Raw genomic sequence first — 14,977 nt, forward strand, 5'->3', positions numbered from 1 at the left:
ACACTGATTTTTTTTTTTAATAATTCACTTTTCTGGGGTCCAGGCAGGCCTCTCAAAATGAGAGGCAGAAAAGATGATATTAGGACAATTATGTAAGATCCCAGCTGTTCTGGCCTAGAACACCAGACTACTAAATAACTATAACTGTCATTCTTCTCTTAGGTTTGTTGCAATTTAACCTTGGAAAATTATATAGCCACAATAAAAAAATAGAGTAGTAGGTGTGTAAAGCTCCCCAAAAGAAATTATTCTAAGGATAGGGGTCTTTATGATTGTTTAAATCACAGCATGAAGAGAGGAATTCTAGTTCAGACATAACATTACTCAAACCATAATGATTTAGGATTTTCAGGCATTTATAGCAATCTGAACCATCTGGTTGATCTCAGGAAATTATTAATTTAAAATAGAAAGCCTACCTGTTTTTTAGTTTTGTTTTCATCTTGGTTGGCTAGATCTTAAAAAATGCCAGATGTCTGTATCATTTTTGCAAAAATGGAGATTACATTAATTTATAACAAGCCCTTTAACCATTAAAATGTTTGTTCTATATATCCCAGTGGTTTTGCACAACTTCCATTTGAAAAAAGTATCTAATGCAGGCATGTCAAACTTGCGATATCACGTGATGTCGCGTGACATATCACTTTTTTCCCATTGCCGGCAATGGGGTGGGCGTGGTTTTGGCGTGACTCATCCGGCCCAGGGACTGGCAGTTTGACATGCCTGATCTAACTGAAGATAATGACTTTTCTGACTGTGTCACTTTTATTTTTCAAATTTCTAAACTATCCAATTCCAAAACAATGCTTTGAGTATTTCATGATATTAAAAGAAGAAATGAAACATTAGTTAAGAAAAGAAGAAAGTCATCCTAAGGAAACAAAGTAAAAAAAACAAAAAAAGCCATATCACACCCAGCTTAATCCAAGACATGGAGAAAGGGCCAAGGTTTTAGGGCTCCCTTGAAGGTGGGTAAGATAGAGGCCAACATGAATCTGTATGGGAATGCTATCCAGAAGGCTAATGAAGTGACACAGAAGACACTTTTCCTAATCTGATTAGATGCTTGATCAATGGAACCCCAAACAAGCTTGTCTTGTCTCTTGTCTGTTTGCACAAGACAGGTAAACTGTATGGGAGACAAGTGATTTCCTTAGATCAGGGATGTCAAATTTGCAACATCATGTGACATGTCGTGACGTATTGTGACTTTTTCCCCATTGCCGGAGCTGGGGTGGACACAGTTTCGGCATGATGCATCCAGCCCATGGGCCGGCAATTTGACACTCCTGCCTTAGATAACTGTGTATGACATTACAGATAATAACCAATGGCTTAAGTTACATCTGGAAACTTACTGGCAACCACTGCAATTTATAAACCCCAAGAGTTGCTTGAACAGTGAGCACTGCTAATGCTGCTGCATTCTGAACCAGCTAGACTAGAGCTTCTAAATAGTCTTCAGAGGTAGCCTCATATAGAGTGTAAGATGACCAGGACATGAGAGACTGTAAGGGGGAACTTCTTAGACCAAGGATAAGGACAACTGATGCTTGAATTGAACTTGTGCAAAGATTTCTGTGTCACAATTGCTACTTACTCCTTGAGCAGCAACTAAGAGTTCAAAAGAGCCCTGGATTACATAGCAGTCCTAAATCATCAAAAACAACCATAGTCAGGATCAAAAGTGGACTTGGACGTCCAGAACTGGGAGGTCCAACCATTCCTTGCCAGTCAGTCTTGCTAATGTTGAACTTCAGCCTCTTCTTCCCCATTCAAACCTTTGTAGCTTTCAGGCTCTTAAGTAAGACCTTGACAAGCATTTTCTTCCTTGTTATAAAGTAAATTATTGCATCTCATATAGGTCTGAATTTGAATATTTTGAATCCTAGCTTGTCTATATCAGCAGAAATTGTTGTGTCAAAAGATACTTCATTTAACTTTGTTGTAGTTACTTGGAAAGTAACAGGTAATGGTTGCATGGATTGGTGGTTATTATTTTATACTAAGGGTCCTTTGAAAAGTACCATAGGTAAAACATTTGTGGAAATAAGATTCAGAAGGAATGCTACTAGTTTCTATAAAGGTATCAATATTAAAACACCCAGTTTGTTTGGAATTCTTCATTATCCATTGAGGTGCAGTAATTATTATTCATACCATATTATAATGTCTGGGTCAGTGCTACATGGTCAACTGAATAAAATCAGATTTCAAAATAATAACAGGATAATTGCCAATAATTCTTATGCAAATGTATGCTTAACACCTACAACTTTCAATGCGATTTTCAGAATTCTCCAGTTTCAGTGTGGAATAGTTCACTTATGTCAGGAAGTTGTGCTTCTGAATTTAAGCAGGTTTATGTCTAGGCATAATTGAGAGTGGATACTTAGAACTTTAGTTAATTAAATTATAGTAAATTATATATATATATAATTAAATTTATATGTAAGGGTGTAGGTATATACATATGTATGTATATTATAGCATGTCTATATATGTCTTAGGTATGTGTACACTTTTGAAGCAGGCAACAGAATTTCATTTTTAATGTGAGCCAGTGTGCCCAGTAAAAATGACAATAAAGGTTATCTTATCTTATAGTTAGTTCTATAGGTCCAATGACTATTTCCTAGTTATTGGTCTGTTTCCCCTTTGCTAACATTTAAAAGTACTTTTACTTGTAGTAAATATATGGCCTATAGAATGTGTGTCACATTGTATAATCATATTGCTGATGTTATTAATCAAGTACTAGAGATTCCTGAGAAGCCATAGAATTGGTTCTTTAATAAATGCAAAACAAACTAACTGAAGGACTACTTGAGTAGACATACAGTGGGGCAAAAAAATATTTAGTAAGCCACCAATTGTGCAAGTTCTCCCACTTAAAAAGATGAGAGAGGCCTGTAATTGTCATCATAAGTAGACCTCAACTATGAGAGACAAAATGAGAAAACAAATCCAGACAATCACATTGTTTGATTTGGAAAGAATTTATTTGCAAATTATGGTGGAAAATAAGTATGTGGTCACCTACAAACAAGCAAGATTTCTGGCTCTCACAGACCTGTAACTTCTTCTTTAAAAGGCTCCTCTGTCCTCCATTCATTACCTGTATTAATGGCACCTGTTTGAACTTGTTATCAGTATAAAAGACACCTGTCCACAACCTCAAACAGTCACACTCCAAACTCCACTATGGTGAAGACCAAAGAGCTGTCGAAGGACACCAGAAACAAAACTGTAGACCTGCACCAGGCTGGGAAGACTGAATCTGCAATAGGCAAGCAGCTTGGTGTGAAGAAATCATGGGAGCAATAATTAGAAAATGGAAGACATTCAAGACCACTGATAATCTCCCTCGATCTGGGGCTCCACGCAAGATCTCACCCCGTGGGGTCAATATGATCACAAGAACGGTGAGCAAAAATCCCAGAACCACACGGGGGAACCTAGTGAATGACCTGCAGAGAGCTGGGACCAACGTAACAAAGGCAACCATCAGTAACACACTACGCCGCCAGGGACTCAGATCCTGCAGTGCCAGACGTGTCCACCTGCTTAAGCCAGTACATGTCTGGGCCCGTCTGAAGTTTGCTAGAGAGCATTTGGATGATCCAGAAGAGGATTGGGAGAACGTCTTATGGTCAGATGAAACCAAAGTAGAACTGTTTGGTAGAAACACAACTCATCGTGTTTGGAGGAGAGAGAATGCTGAGTTGCATCCAAAGAACACCTATACCTACTGTGAAGCATGGGGATGGCAACATCATGCTTTGGGGCTGTTTCTCTGCAAAGGGATTAGGACGACTGATCCGTGTACAGGAAAGAATGAATGGGGACATGTATCATGAGATTTTCAGTGCAAACCTCCTTCTATCACCAAGGGCATTGAAGATGAAACGTGGCTGGGTCTTTCAGCATAACAATGATCCCAAACACACCACCCGGGCAACAAAGGAGTGGCTTCGTAAGAAGCATTTCAAGGTCCTGGAGTGGTCTAGCCAGTCTCCAGATCTCAACCCCATAGAAAACCTTTGGAGGGAGTTGAAAGTCCGTGTTGCCCAGCGACAGCCCCAAAACATCACTGGTCTAGAGGAGATCTGCATGGAGGAATGGGCCAACATACCAGCAACAGTGTGTGCTAACCTTGTGAAGACTTACAGAAAACGTTTGACCTCTGTCATTGCCAACAAAGGATATATAACAAAGTATTGAGATGAACTTTTGATATTGACCATATACTTATTTTCCACCATAATTTGCAAATAAATTCTTTCCAAATCAAACAATGTGATTGTCTGGATTTGTTTTCTCATTTTGTCTCTCATAGTTAAGGTCTACCTATGATGACAATTACAGACCTCTCTCATCTTTTTAAGTGGGAGAACTTGCACAATTGGTGGCTGACTAAATACTTTTTTGCCCCACTGTACATAATCTCAATATTTGCCACATTTCTGCTATTTCCATGTTATGAAAAGAAAATGAAAAAAATACATGTAAATTTCTTAAAATAAAGGTTTAGTTGTGTTATTGAAGGACCACTGCAGTTCTTTAGTTTGGACCAATTGCAGGAACCATAAATAAAGTTTTAGGGCAAGCAATTACTATAGCATAGAGTAAGTTTCCAAAAATGCACTCCTGACTTCAGAACTTTTTTAAAAAGTGGACAAGCTAATATAGGCCCATTGTTAGTCCTTTATTCTTCATCCAGCTTTTATATTCAGTTTAAATAATCTTCTCTTTTTTTGAAAAAAGGAAAAGATGTAGGAAAGAAGTGTGCCCATGCAACAGATCATACCATGTGTATTATTGTGCTTATGTGTGAGTCATTGCTTTTAGAACAGTCAGTTATAATCTCACCTAGATAAATAATTGAAATTTTCTTTGAAAAACACAGATTATTTCAGGCTTGGGATGGATGGTCCTCTAGCGATTGCTGAATTTTAATTCACAGTACTTTTTCTTATTGTCTGATTTAGCCATGGGTTATAAGACCTCTTGTTTGTTTGTCTCTTGTATTCACATGGCTGCCCATCTCATATCATTTGACTCTGGGCAACAGGTAAACAAACAATACTTTAAAAAATATTCAGGTAGTATAAAAATTAAGATTATTATAAAAAAAATAAGCAGGAATGTCAAATTTTGAACAGTGGATCCACCTCATCAGATTCCCGTTACTTTTGTCTATTGACACAACCTGGTTTTAAGTGACTTCTGGAAAGTTGGGGCCAATCTCACCTCAGGGGGTTGATCTTAGGAGGACTTAAAATGTCCATTTTAAATATGCTTTTTTCAAGTTTTATCCACTACACTTTTAAGCTCTGTCCTTTTTCAGATGTGTAGCTTCAGTGCCGCTTACTCCAGAAGCCAACACATTCTTTCATTATTCTCTATCAGGGAACACTGATGTTTCTGTTTAGCTGCATAAATAATAACAGTATTGTTTATCTTATGGCTTGATTTACATTAGGCTTAGATTTGTACTGGCATAAAAAAGAGGAAGCGTGAAATGGTAAACACCTAAATATAGGATGCTCAATATTTAGGGGCATTGTTTGCCAAAGGCTGCTATAATTGTGTAGCGCAGCTTCTTTGCTTTTGGTAAAGTTTGCAAAATGCTTGGCTAAATATAGACAGCAAAAGCTAATCTTGTGTCACATCTTTCATTATTTTGTACATGACTAAAATGTCAATATGTACAACAATATGTGCTGCTTTCTGTAAATAAGAATAAATGAAGTAACACTAAAGTTCCATTTATTTGGCATTAATAAAAACAGTGCAAGTGGCTACACGAAGCATGTATTTCAATTTTAGATATGTACCATCAAGCAAAATAACCCCATATGTTATTCCCATTGTCACAACATAAGTTGTTTGTTTGCTTGCTTGCTTTATGTTGAAGGGGAATTCTTGATGCTTTAAAACCAAGGAAAGAAATTGACATTAAAGATCCCAGTGAATCACAGAACCTCAATGTATTTACTATCAGTGGATCAGCAAAATATTATTAATAAAACTAATGGATCATGTCTCTCAAATACTGTATTTCACAATATTAAATAATAAGGTATATACCTAACAAATCAGCTTTCAAATTAAATTCATTTGATAGCAAAGAATCCTCCTTTTCCTGTCTTGAAAGCATTAGGAGATACAAAATAGTTTATTTAAGGTCAGGTATTCCTGTCCTGTATCATTGGATTAATTTTCATAAGTCTCAGATTTTCTTGTATGCTATTTTTCTGGCCAGACCATAAAGAGATCAGATACATTTGCTTTCATTTCAAAAGCCACCGCTGTATTTAGTATTTGTCCAGATAGTTGGCTTCAGATAAATCTGTGCATATTTAGTTTTGCTGTGTAGTAAAATTCCATTCATACATATGTTTTAAAGACACATTTCCCTAATGTACTCTATATGTAGATCGATAAGTATATCTCTGAATGAGAGGAAACATAATACTTATGTTTTAAGCTAGCAGTTCCCAACCTTTGTGGCACCAGGACTGGTTTCATGGAAGACAATTTTTCCATGAACTGTGGGGTAGGGTGGGAGACCGCACAACCTAGATCCCTCACATACACAGTTTATATTAGGATTTGTGCTTCTATGAGAATCTAATGCCTGATGATTTGAGGTGGTGATACTGCAAATAAAGATGAAGCTTTGCTTCCCCACTGCTTACCTCCAGCTGTGTGGCCTAATAGGCCATGGACAGGTACTGGTCTGTGGCCAGGGGTTGGGGATCCCTGTTTTAAACTGATTTTAAAAGATTTTTCTGTTGTATAGTTCACAGGATCTCCATATTGTGAAGCATCTCTTAAAGTCCTGGATACATCTGGACTAGGAATATCTGGTTGATAGAGTTTGAATTTGCTAGAACTATGTATTTGATCTGATTTGGGAGGTGTGATTTTCATTATTTTTTGTTGGATACATCTCTTAGAATTCCTCTTTGTGTTGGAGCTGTGTCTCATCTTGCTTAATTTATCAGTTTTTTCTGTACTTCGTAATTGATTCAGTAGTACTTGGTGATGTAGACATTTATCACTGAGACTGATATTAATGGATGTCATGCTACTTCATTATGTTGCCATGGTAGCATTGTATGGTGGATTTCATTTGTCTCCACATGGAATTCGTTAGTTATTTGTGCATAAATAATTATACTTACAGGTAAATGTGGCTGTTTCTCTAAACACTCATTTTTATTTATTTACATTTATCTTTGTGTCATGTTGTGTTTCAATTTTTTTTAAAAAAAAAATGTTTCGTTAAAAAAGCAAAGATGGCTTTGGCAGTATTGTGGAAGTGGTTTGCCATAACTCTTTTCCAGATTGCTTTTCTGAGCACTCAGTTTAAGTAAAAGTCCTTTAAATTCCCAGATGATCTCCTACCTAAGAATTAACTGTGACAGACCTGGTAAGCATTTTATCAGGGAAATTCTGCATATTTGTTTATTTTACTTTACAGATTTAGAGAAATGCTTATGTATGCCAGTCTTCCTCAGATTGCAGCTCTTTAAATATGTTGGTCCTGTAATTCATAGAGCAGCTGGTTGGGAATTCAGAAGGTTGTGGTTCTCACACTTCTGGAAAATGCTGGGCCACGCATGCAATTGTAATAAGTCTAGCTTTTTCCTACAATTCTGTATAGTAAGTCTGTTCTTTACTCTGTTCTGTCTTCACTATTTACTGAATAGTGACAGATTCATTAGATAAATAGGTTTCATCTGTTGTCAAAATATATTCCACAGAAGATCCAAAGATAGTCTTAGTGTCCTGTTTTTATATTTCTATTAAAACATTTTAAGTAATCATCTCCTTTTCCAATCAATTGGATTCAAGTAGATCAAAAAATAGCTTTTTGTATTGATTTTCTTGCTACCATAACATGCTTTTTCAGCTTTTTTTATTGATTTAAAACATTTCTGTAGCTGACCATCTTAAAGTCAAATTCTGGGTGGTTTACAAAACCAACAAATAAAACAATATAATCAGCAATAGAAACAAAAGAAATGGTAAAACCAAATACCAAAAAACAGGTGCCACAACCATACTTTCCTGATGCAGTTCCAACATTCTCATCCCACTTTAATCTCACCATATCCCAACACTGGGGGAGGAGCCAGATCTTCAATCCTCTCTGGAAGGTTAAGAGGGTGGGGATCTATCACATCTCAGGGGAGGCTGTTCTATGCAGTTGGGGATGCAGTAGACAAGGCATGCACACAAAATGGCAATGTGGAGTGTGCCTACCTTGTCCACTTTGCTGGGATGGGTAGATAACATCAAAGAGTGGTGATCCTGCAAATAACCTGGTCCTATGATATGTAAGGCTTTAAAAGTGATGAGTAGCACCTTGAATTGTACATGTAGTCTGATTGAGCCCCAAAATTCTGTTGCTAAGCAAGACAGTTGTTAAATGAGTTTTGCCCCATTTTACGACCATCTTGCCACAGTTGTTAAGTTAATAACAGGGTTGTTAAGTGAATCTGGCTTCCCCATTGACTTTGCTTGTCTGCAATGGTCATAAATATGAGCCAGTTGCCAAGTGTCTGAATTTTGATCATGTGTTTGCTGCAATGGTCGTAAGTGGGAAAAACTACCATCAGTCACTTTTTTCAGTGCTGTTATAACTTTGAATGATCACTCAATGAAAGGTTGTAAGTTTAGGACTGTCTGTACCTGGCAGGAAACTGAGAGCCAGTGCAGTTTGTGCAATAGATGTGTAATATGGGGTACTATGATTTCCTGACCTGTATAAATGTTGCGTAAGCAAAATGAGATGTTCTGGGTGTCAGGTGCTAGTAACCAGGAACAGGAGTTGAGTTCAAAGCATTAAAAGTTTTGTTACATGCTATCTATATACAAGAATCTAATCTACTAACAGTCAAGTCAAATTGGGGCTAAATAAGAGTCAATGGAATTCACAGGAGGCTGGATTTAGGTCTGTTGTGGCTGTGTAAGGATTCTAATCTGATGATATCTCATTTTCAGGCTCTGCCTAGTCATCTCCTACATCAGGATTCCCATTTTTCTAACACATGCCGTAGCTTGACATAAAACAATCACAGTCTGTTGTTTTGGGAAAAATAAAGAACCAAATCATTTGGAAATAGATGCAAAAAATATCTTTTATTGGAGTGCACAACTACAGTGATCACAGGGTTCCTCGACAAAAGAACACAGAAAAGCCCTGAAGCCCACATGGTTACTAATTGTATCCCTTCTGAATTATACACAGGACATACAAAAGTCGAGTAAATTATAGCTTTATAGAAATAATGCAGATTCTGATAACATCATAAGTTGGCCTTATTGTGGGCTGGCTTCTAGATTCTGTTCTTATAATCAGGCTTCAAGCTGTCCCCATTCTATTGATATTACATCTTCTAACATACAGTAAATAATGTCCTTTATTATACTAATGTATTGACTCCCTTCAAGTCACAGAAAAAAACGACAAGTTGATTGTTGTTATCAGTCTCCTTTCCTTTCAGAATCGTTAGGCAATTTCAGTGTTATGGCTCTGTCTATCATACACTTTAGAATCATGTATGTAAGGATAAAATATTATTTATACCCCACACTTTCTGTAATCAGTGAAGCGTATCCTGATTTACTTTTCATACACTTTGGCGTTCTCAATTATCCAACATGCATCAGCAATAACGCTTGGCTTTTTCTAAAATCTAGTTGAACATCTTTTTCTATATATAGAATTCTAATCTGCATTGGATGATCCTAAACACGATTTTGCTAGCCCTGCAAATAAAATTAAGGAGTGTAATCCAGATTCCCAGGAGGCAGAGAGTGCATTCTTGAGGCGCCAATATAGTGAAGTTTAGATTGTTTGAGTAGGAGGAAGAGAACCAGAACCAGAACAGCTTCTCCCTAGGAATTCTCAGAATATATATTTTCTGGTGTAAGTAGTTTTCTTTAGTTTGGCAAGATTTCTTTCTATGGGTGAGGAACAATAAAAGAAACTGCTTAGAAGAACCTCAGTGCATCTTTCTTGGTTTTTGGAGCCTGACAGGATATTGTGCAATAGCTTACACACCCTGTTAAGTCTCTCCCCCTGTCTTTCCCCTGTTGGAATTAAAGTGACTTCTTTCAATTTATTGTGTCATTCTTTAGATTTGCTAGCATAGCTTGGTTAGAACTTTTACTGCCATTACTTCTGTTGCTTGCCATATTTATGTGGGTATGCCATCAGTTCCTATAGCCTACCAATTTGGTAATGACCAGTGTGCTGATCTTACTTCATCATCCAATGCAAGAGGTTTTTTTAAAGTAGGGAGTATTTTTTAAGATCTTATGAACATTATTATACCTGCTACATAAGTAGTTTAGTATACTCTGCCATCTTTCTTTGACCTTCCTTAAATCAGTTACTATCCGTCCTTTGGCATCCCTTAGCAAATCAGTTCCAGGTTGTAATCTACTTCTGCATTCAGAGATCCTTTGGAAGACCCTTCCTGTTTTTCCATGTCTATTTCCATGTCTTTACCGATGGCATTGTAATACTGCTTCTTCTATCAGCTCTCTGAAATACTTTGTAGTAAGTTCTCTCCTGAATTTTTGGCTCTGGCTTCTGTTCTTAGAAATGTTCATGGTTTGTCTTAACATCCGGCTTGCTTTCTTTTGTTTCTTTTTCTTTGGCAGACTCTTTTCACATTGATCTTTAACAACTTCTTTAAGTTCATTCCAGAGTTCCTCTGGGTTCTTTGTCAATAAGGTTCAAGAGTTCAGGATGATTCCCAGTGTTCTCATTGAAAATGGTGGGTCAAGATCATATCGGGTGGGCTCAGTTGATGCTATAACTGATCTTCTTACTTCCTTTCATCAATAGTATAATCAGTCTGAGTTCTGGGTACTCCATCTGGTGATATACATGGGTACAGGCATTGTTTTGTTTGTTTAAAGATGGTATTCGTAATAAATCATTGGAGTGAAGGAAATTGATAAGTCGTTGTCCTACTTCATTTTTATTTCCAAAATTATACAGTCCAACTATGTTTTCTTCTTTAATGTTTCCAACTTCGGCATTCTAGTCACCTATCACAAGGACCACATTTTTCTGGCATCTTCTGTCAAGTTCAAATTGAACTTGATCATAAAATTCACTAGTCTCCTCTTTTTCTTTATGATTGGATAATCATATTGAGGATCATATTTGTGGTATTATTCAGTCATTCATTGTATTGTAGCTAAGGAATGTTTTCATATATGGTCCCTAACTATAAAACAGCACCATTCCTTCTTAGTTTTAAAGTCCTGAGTAATAAAATAAGGGAATATATGAGAATTTATTTTTGTATAATTGGAGAGAGAGAGATGAAAAAAACAGAAAATCAAGTTATTGATCAAAGTTGGATCAATGACAAAAATGGAATTTTTTTTTAAAGCTAAATCATAGTAATAATCAGTAAAAGGCCACAGTGGATGTTATGACTTTAAACAGTGTTTCTCAACCTTAGCAATTTTAAGATGCATGTATTTCAACTCCCAGAATCGCTCTGCCAGTATATTAAAGTTGCTAAGTTTGAAAAAATGCTGTTTTAAAGTATAAAACACCAATTAAAAATGCCATTAGGTTGTTTTCTCTACTCTTACTGGCCAGTTTGCCAAATATTTTCAAAAAGTTAGAAATTATTTAAAACCACTAGATAAAATTATGGCAACTTTGGATTTGTAGAACTATTATAAAGATAAAGTCTGTTCCTAAATCCCTAGAGATAACCAACTTTCAAAACGTTTTTAAAATATCGTAAAACAAAAATCAGTAAAATGTACAACAAAATATTTACAGGATTGTGATTAAAACATGGAGCATTCCAACCTCTGGGTAAATATGCATGCGTATCTAGATTCCTGTGATACTGGGGAAAATGACGCCTTCCTTCCTTCCATAAAACCTATTCTAAGGTTCATGTAATATATAGGACACTCCCTCTGTAAAGTTGTTCTTTGTAGAATATTAGATAGTTTCAGTGACTGGTTGTATGAAAGCTTTACTTAACATAGTTTGCCTAGTATCCCAGCTCTCATTCTGGTAACAGTTCCTACTTTGTGTTGTCAAAATTGCTTCCAAATGCTGGGGAGAAATAATGTAGTCTATTCTTGTACATTCCTATAGGAATTGCATTTTGATTAGTACAAACATCAGGAGGAAATATTTGTGAAATTGAATTATTGCAACAGTTACCAGTTGTGAATGTTGACATTTGAATTACTTATCAGCCTCATGGAAATCCAGTTCTTGAATTCAAAGTGCATTGGGTCAATTCCAAGACAGATATTTGTACTTGCTGTGATTCATATTATACTGCTGTAGGTCATAATTAATCAGAGATTTTTCTTTAACATTGACAGTCAAGTTACCTAGGAGACACTTCTGTTTTCTCAGCAAGGAACTAAAACTTTTCAAATTACCTCTGGTGGTGATTCTTCATTTTGACAACATACATTTTAATTGTGCTTTTCTTAGTGGGGCAGAAACAAATCTTTCTAAAGTAACAGAAATCTCTTGAACTTATAAGATGCCATTTAAAAAAAAATATTCTGCGACGAAGGAAGACAACATTAATGTTTTTTGATATGCTGACCATGGATTCTAAGATTAGATATATGACCAAATTTGGAGGGCACTAGATTGAAGAAGACTGTTCTGTAGATGTCCAACAGTCTATTATGAGGAAATAAAAATTAGCAGCCTTTAGTAACTATTTAAGAACCCATAAAAGGCAGCCTACTAAGAGATTGAGCAATTTGACTCTTGTATATTTTAGTTTGGTATTTCTTGATTATGTAATGTGAATGTAATAGATGGACTAAGGCTATATTTTGTCTTAGGGTGGATCTGATATACTTGAAATTTGTACTTGCTCCCACAATGGCAACAATAGTATTATATGTACATATAGTCATACTTTAACGTGTTATCTCTAAAACTTCTGAAAGGCCCAGGTTGGGAAAGTCTGTATGGAACACAAGCTTTGTTGAGTCTTTCTAATCCAGTACTATCAGCTTGTGTGGCATAATGGTTAAGATGTTGTACAACAATAGGGGAGATCCAAGTTCAGCTGTTATATCCTCTGTTGAAACTCATTTGGTGGCTTTTTTGGTGGGGGGGCCAGTGACTTTCAGCCAGAACTATCTCACAGGTTGTTGCTATGGAAATTGAAGGAAGGAAGATTCCCCAAGTAAGCCATCTCTAATTCCTGGAGAAAAGGATATTGAATTAAGGATAAGAATCAAGTAAATAAAATAAAGATAATACTTCCACAGTCCCCAACCCGATGTTTGTGGAACCCCAATGACAGGATATGAACACCTGAGAATTATTCTAATTATTGCTGTTACCCAGCAAGTTTCCTTTGGCAGTGATAAGGATTTTTGATAGAGAAAAAAAATGGCAAAAAAATAAAAAGAGAGGAAGATATCGATAAAAGTAGGGGTAACAGAAAAAAATTAAAAAGCCAAATAAGGGACTGTGAACAGGGAAGAAATTGAATATGTAATAAAATATAGATGAAGATGCAGTCCTTGACTTATGACTATAGTTGAGCCTGGGATTACGATTGTAAGTTGTGCTGATCATTAAGAAGATCATCATGTGACTGACGCATTTTTACGATTTTTACAGCAGTCATAAACTGAAAGTTGCAGGCGTAAAGCGAACCCATTCTCAGGGGCATTTTTGTTTACCAGAAATTGGAAATAAACACCAGCTTCCATCAAAAAGATATCATAAACGATGGTCATGTGACTGGGGGACATTGCAAAAGGTTGTAATTGGGGGCTGTTCCTGAGTGCCCAAAATGCAGTCACATGATCTTGGGAGGCAGTTGCTAGAACTTTGAATCTGGGTCATAAGTACCTTCTGGGGGATCCATCATAACTTCAAGCAAACACTAAGCGACTGGTTATGTGTGGTGGATTACCTATCCTAAATGATTTACATGGCAGAAGGAACCCTGGACAGTCGCAGCCATCTTCAGCTTCTTTCATTGTTCCCTCAGTAGTACCATAGAGGGCATCATGAAAGTTTTGTAAATGTGTGAAAAGGATATGTATTTCCTTTTATGAGTTATGCATCTCCTCCTGGGCAGCTTCATTAATAACACTAGGATTTAGTTCTGTGGGAAAAATGATCAGTGGCCTGTCATTGCTATCTCTGACTACTGATATTACTATCTTTGCTTAAAATAAATTGCATTTACTATTTCTCTCCCAGCCCCTTTGGTTGGTGAGGGCCTTTTTTTAGGTGTTTGCATTTTCTTCTTGTTTTTATCTTTTTTGATTATGTATTATTATTAACAAACTTGCAAATTTGCTGCTTGCTTTTTACTCTGTGCTTCAGACTATTTAAAAGTAAAGTTTCCTATTCATGAACCCCTGTTCTGTTTCTTTTTCTTTAACTCATTACCTCTCCCTGTACCCCTGTCCCTCTGATGTGCTTTTCAATTGCATATGCTAGGCACGTATGCTCAAATTGATATTAAAAGCATACATTTGACCATTCAGTTATATTTTGAACTGGGGGTCATTGATCAAAATTCTCTTAACATATTGATATACTTCAATTTTTTAAAAAAATGTGTAAGGATAGTACTGTACTGAAAGTTAAGCTGCTAAATGACATCATGAAAACTAACATAGCTTGTTCTCTGAAAGTCATGTATACATTTTCATTTGCTGTAAGTCCTATACTTTCTATTACTACTTCTTACTGTGACTTTTTTCGTCTCTTAATTTCCAGATGAGTATAGGATCAAACCTGTGGAAGAAGTCAAATACATGAAAAATGGGGGAGAAGATGATCAGAAAGTAGCTGCCAGAAACCAAGAAAACTTGGTATGTGTTGAATATTATTATTTAACAAGTTGGATGCTATTCCATGTCTGCAGTGAAAGGTGAAGTATGTAGAACACTTAAAGCTCTGAAGAAG

The 14,977-nt window shown here is 36.3% G+C and overlaps 1 protein-coding gene across 3 annotated transcripts in view; it reads left to right on the forward strand.

The window, feature by feature from the left end:
- The window catches only part of CUNH1orf21 (chromosome unknown C1orf21 homolog), a 156,322-nt gene that overhangs the window by 76,703 nt on the left and 64,642 nt on the right, over positions 1–14,977 (forward strand). For all 3 annotated transcript variants that reach the window (XM_039357618.1, XM_039357617.1, XM_039357619.1), the window contains exon 3: positions 14,789–14,883. In XM_039357618.1, coding sequence (XP_039213552.1) covers positions 14,789–14,883 — 95 coding nt within the window. The remainder of the gene's footprint in view (positions 1–14,788; positions 14,884–14,977) is intronic.

The sequence above is a fragment of the Crotalus tigris genome, unplaced genomic scaffold (genome assembly GCF_016545835.1).
Source record: "Crotalus tigris isolate CLP2741 ecotype Arizona unplaced genomic scaffold, ASM1654583v1 scf7180000018938.1368258, whole genome shotgun sequence".
In the NCBI taxonomy this organism is placed as follows: Eukaryota; Metazoa; Chordata; class Lepidosauria; order Squamata; family Viperidae; genus Crotalus; species Crotalus tigris.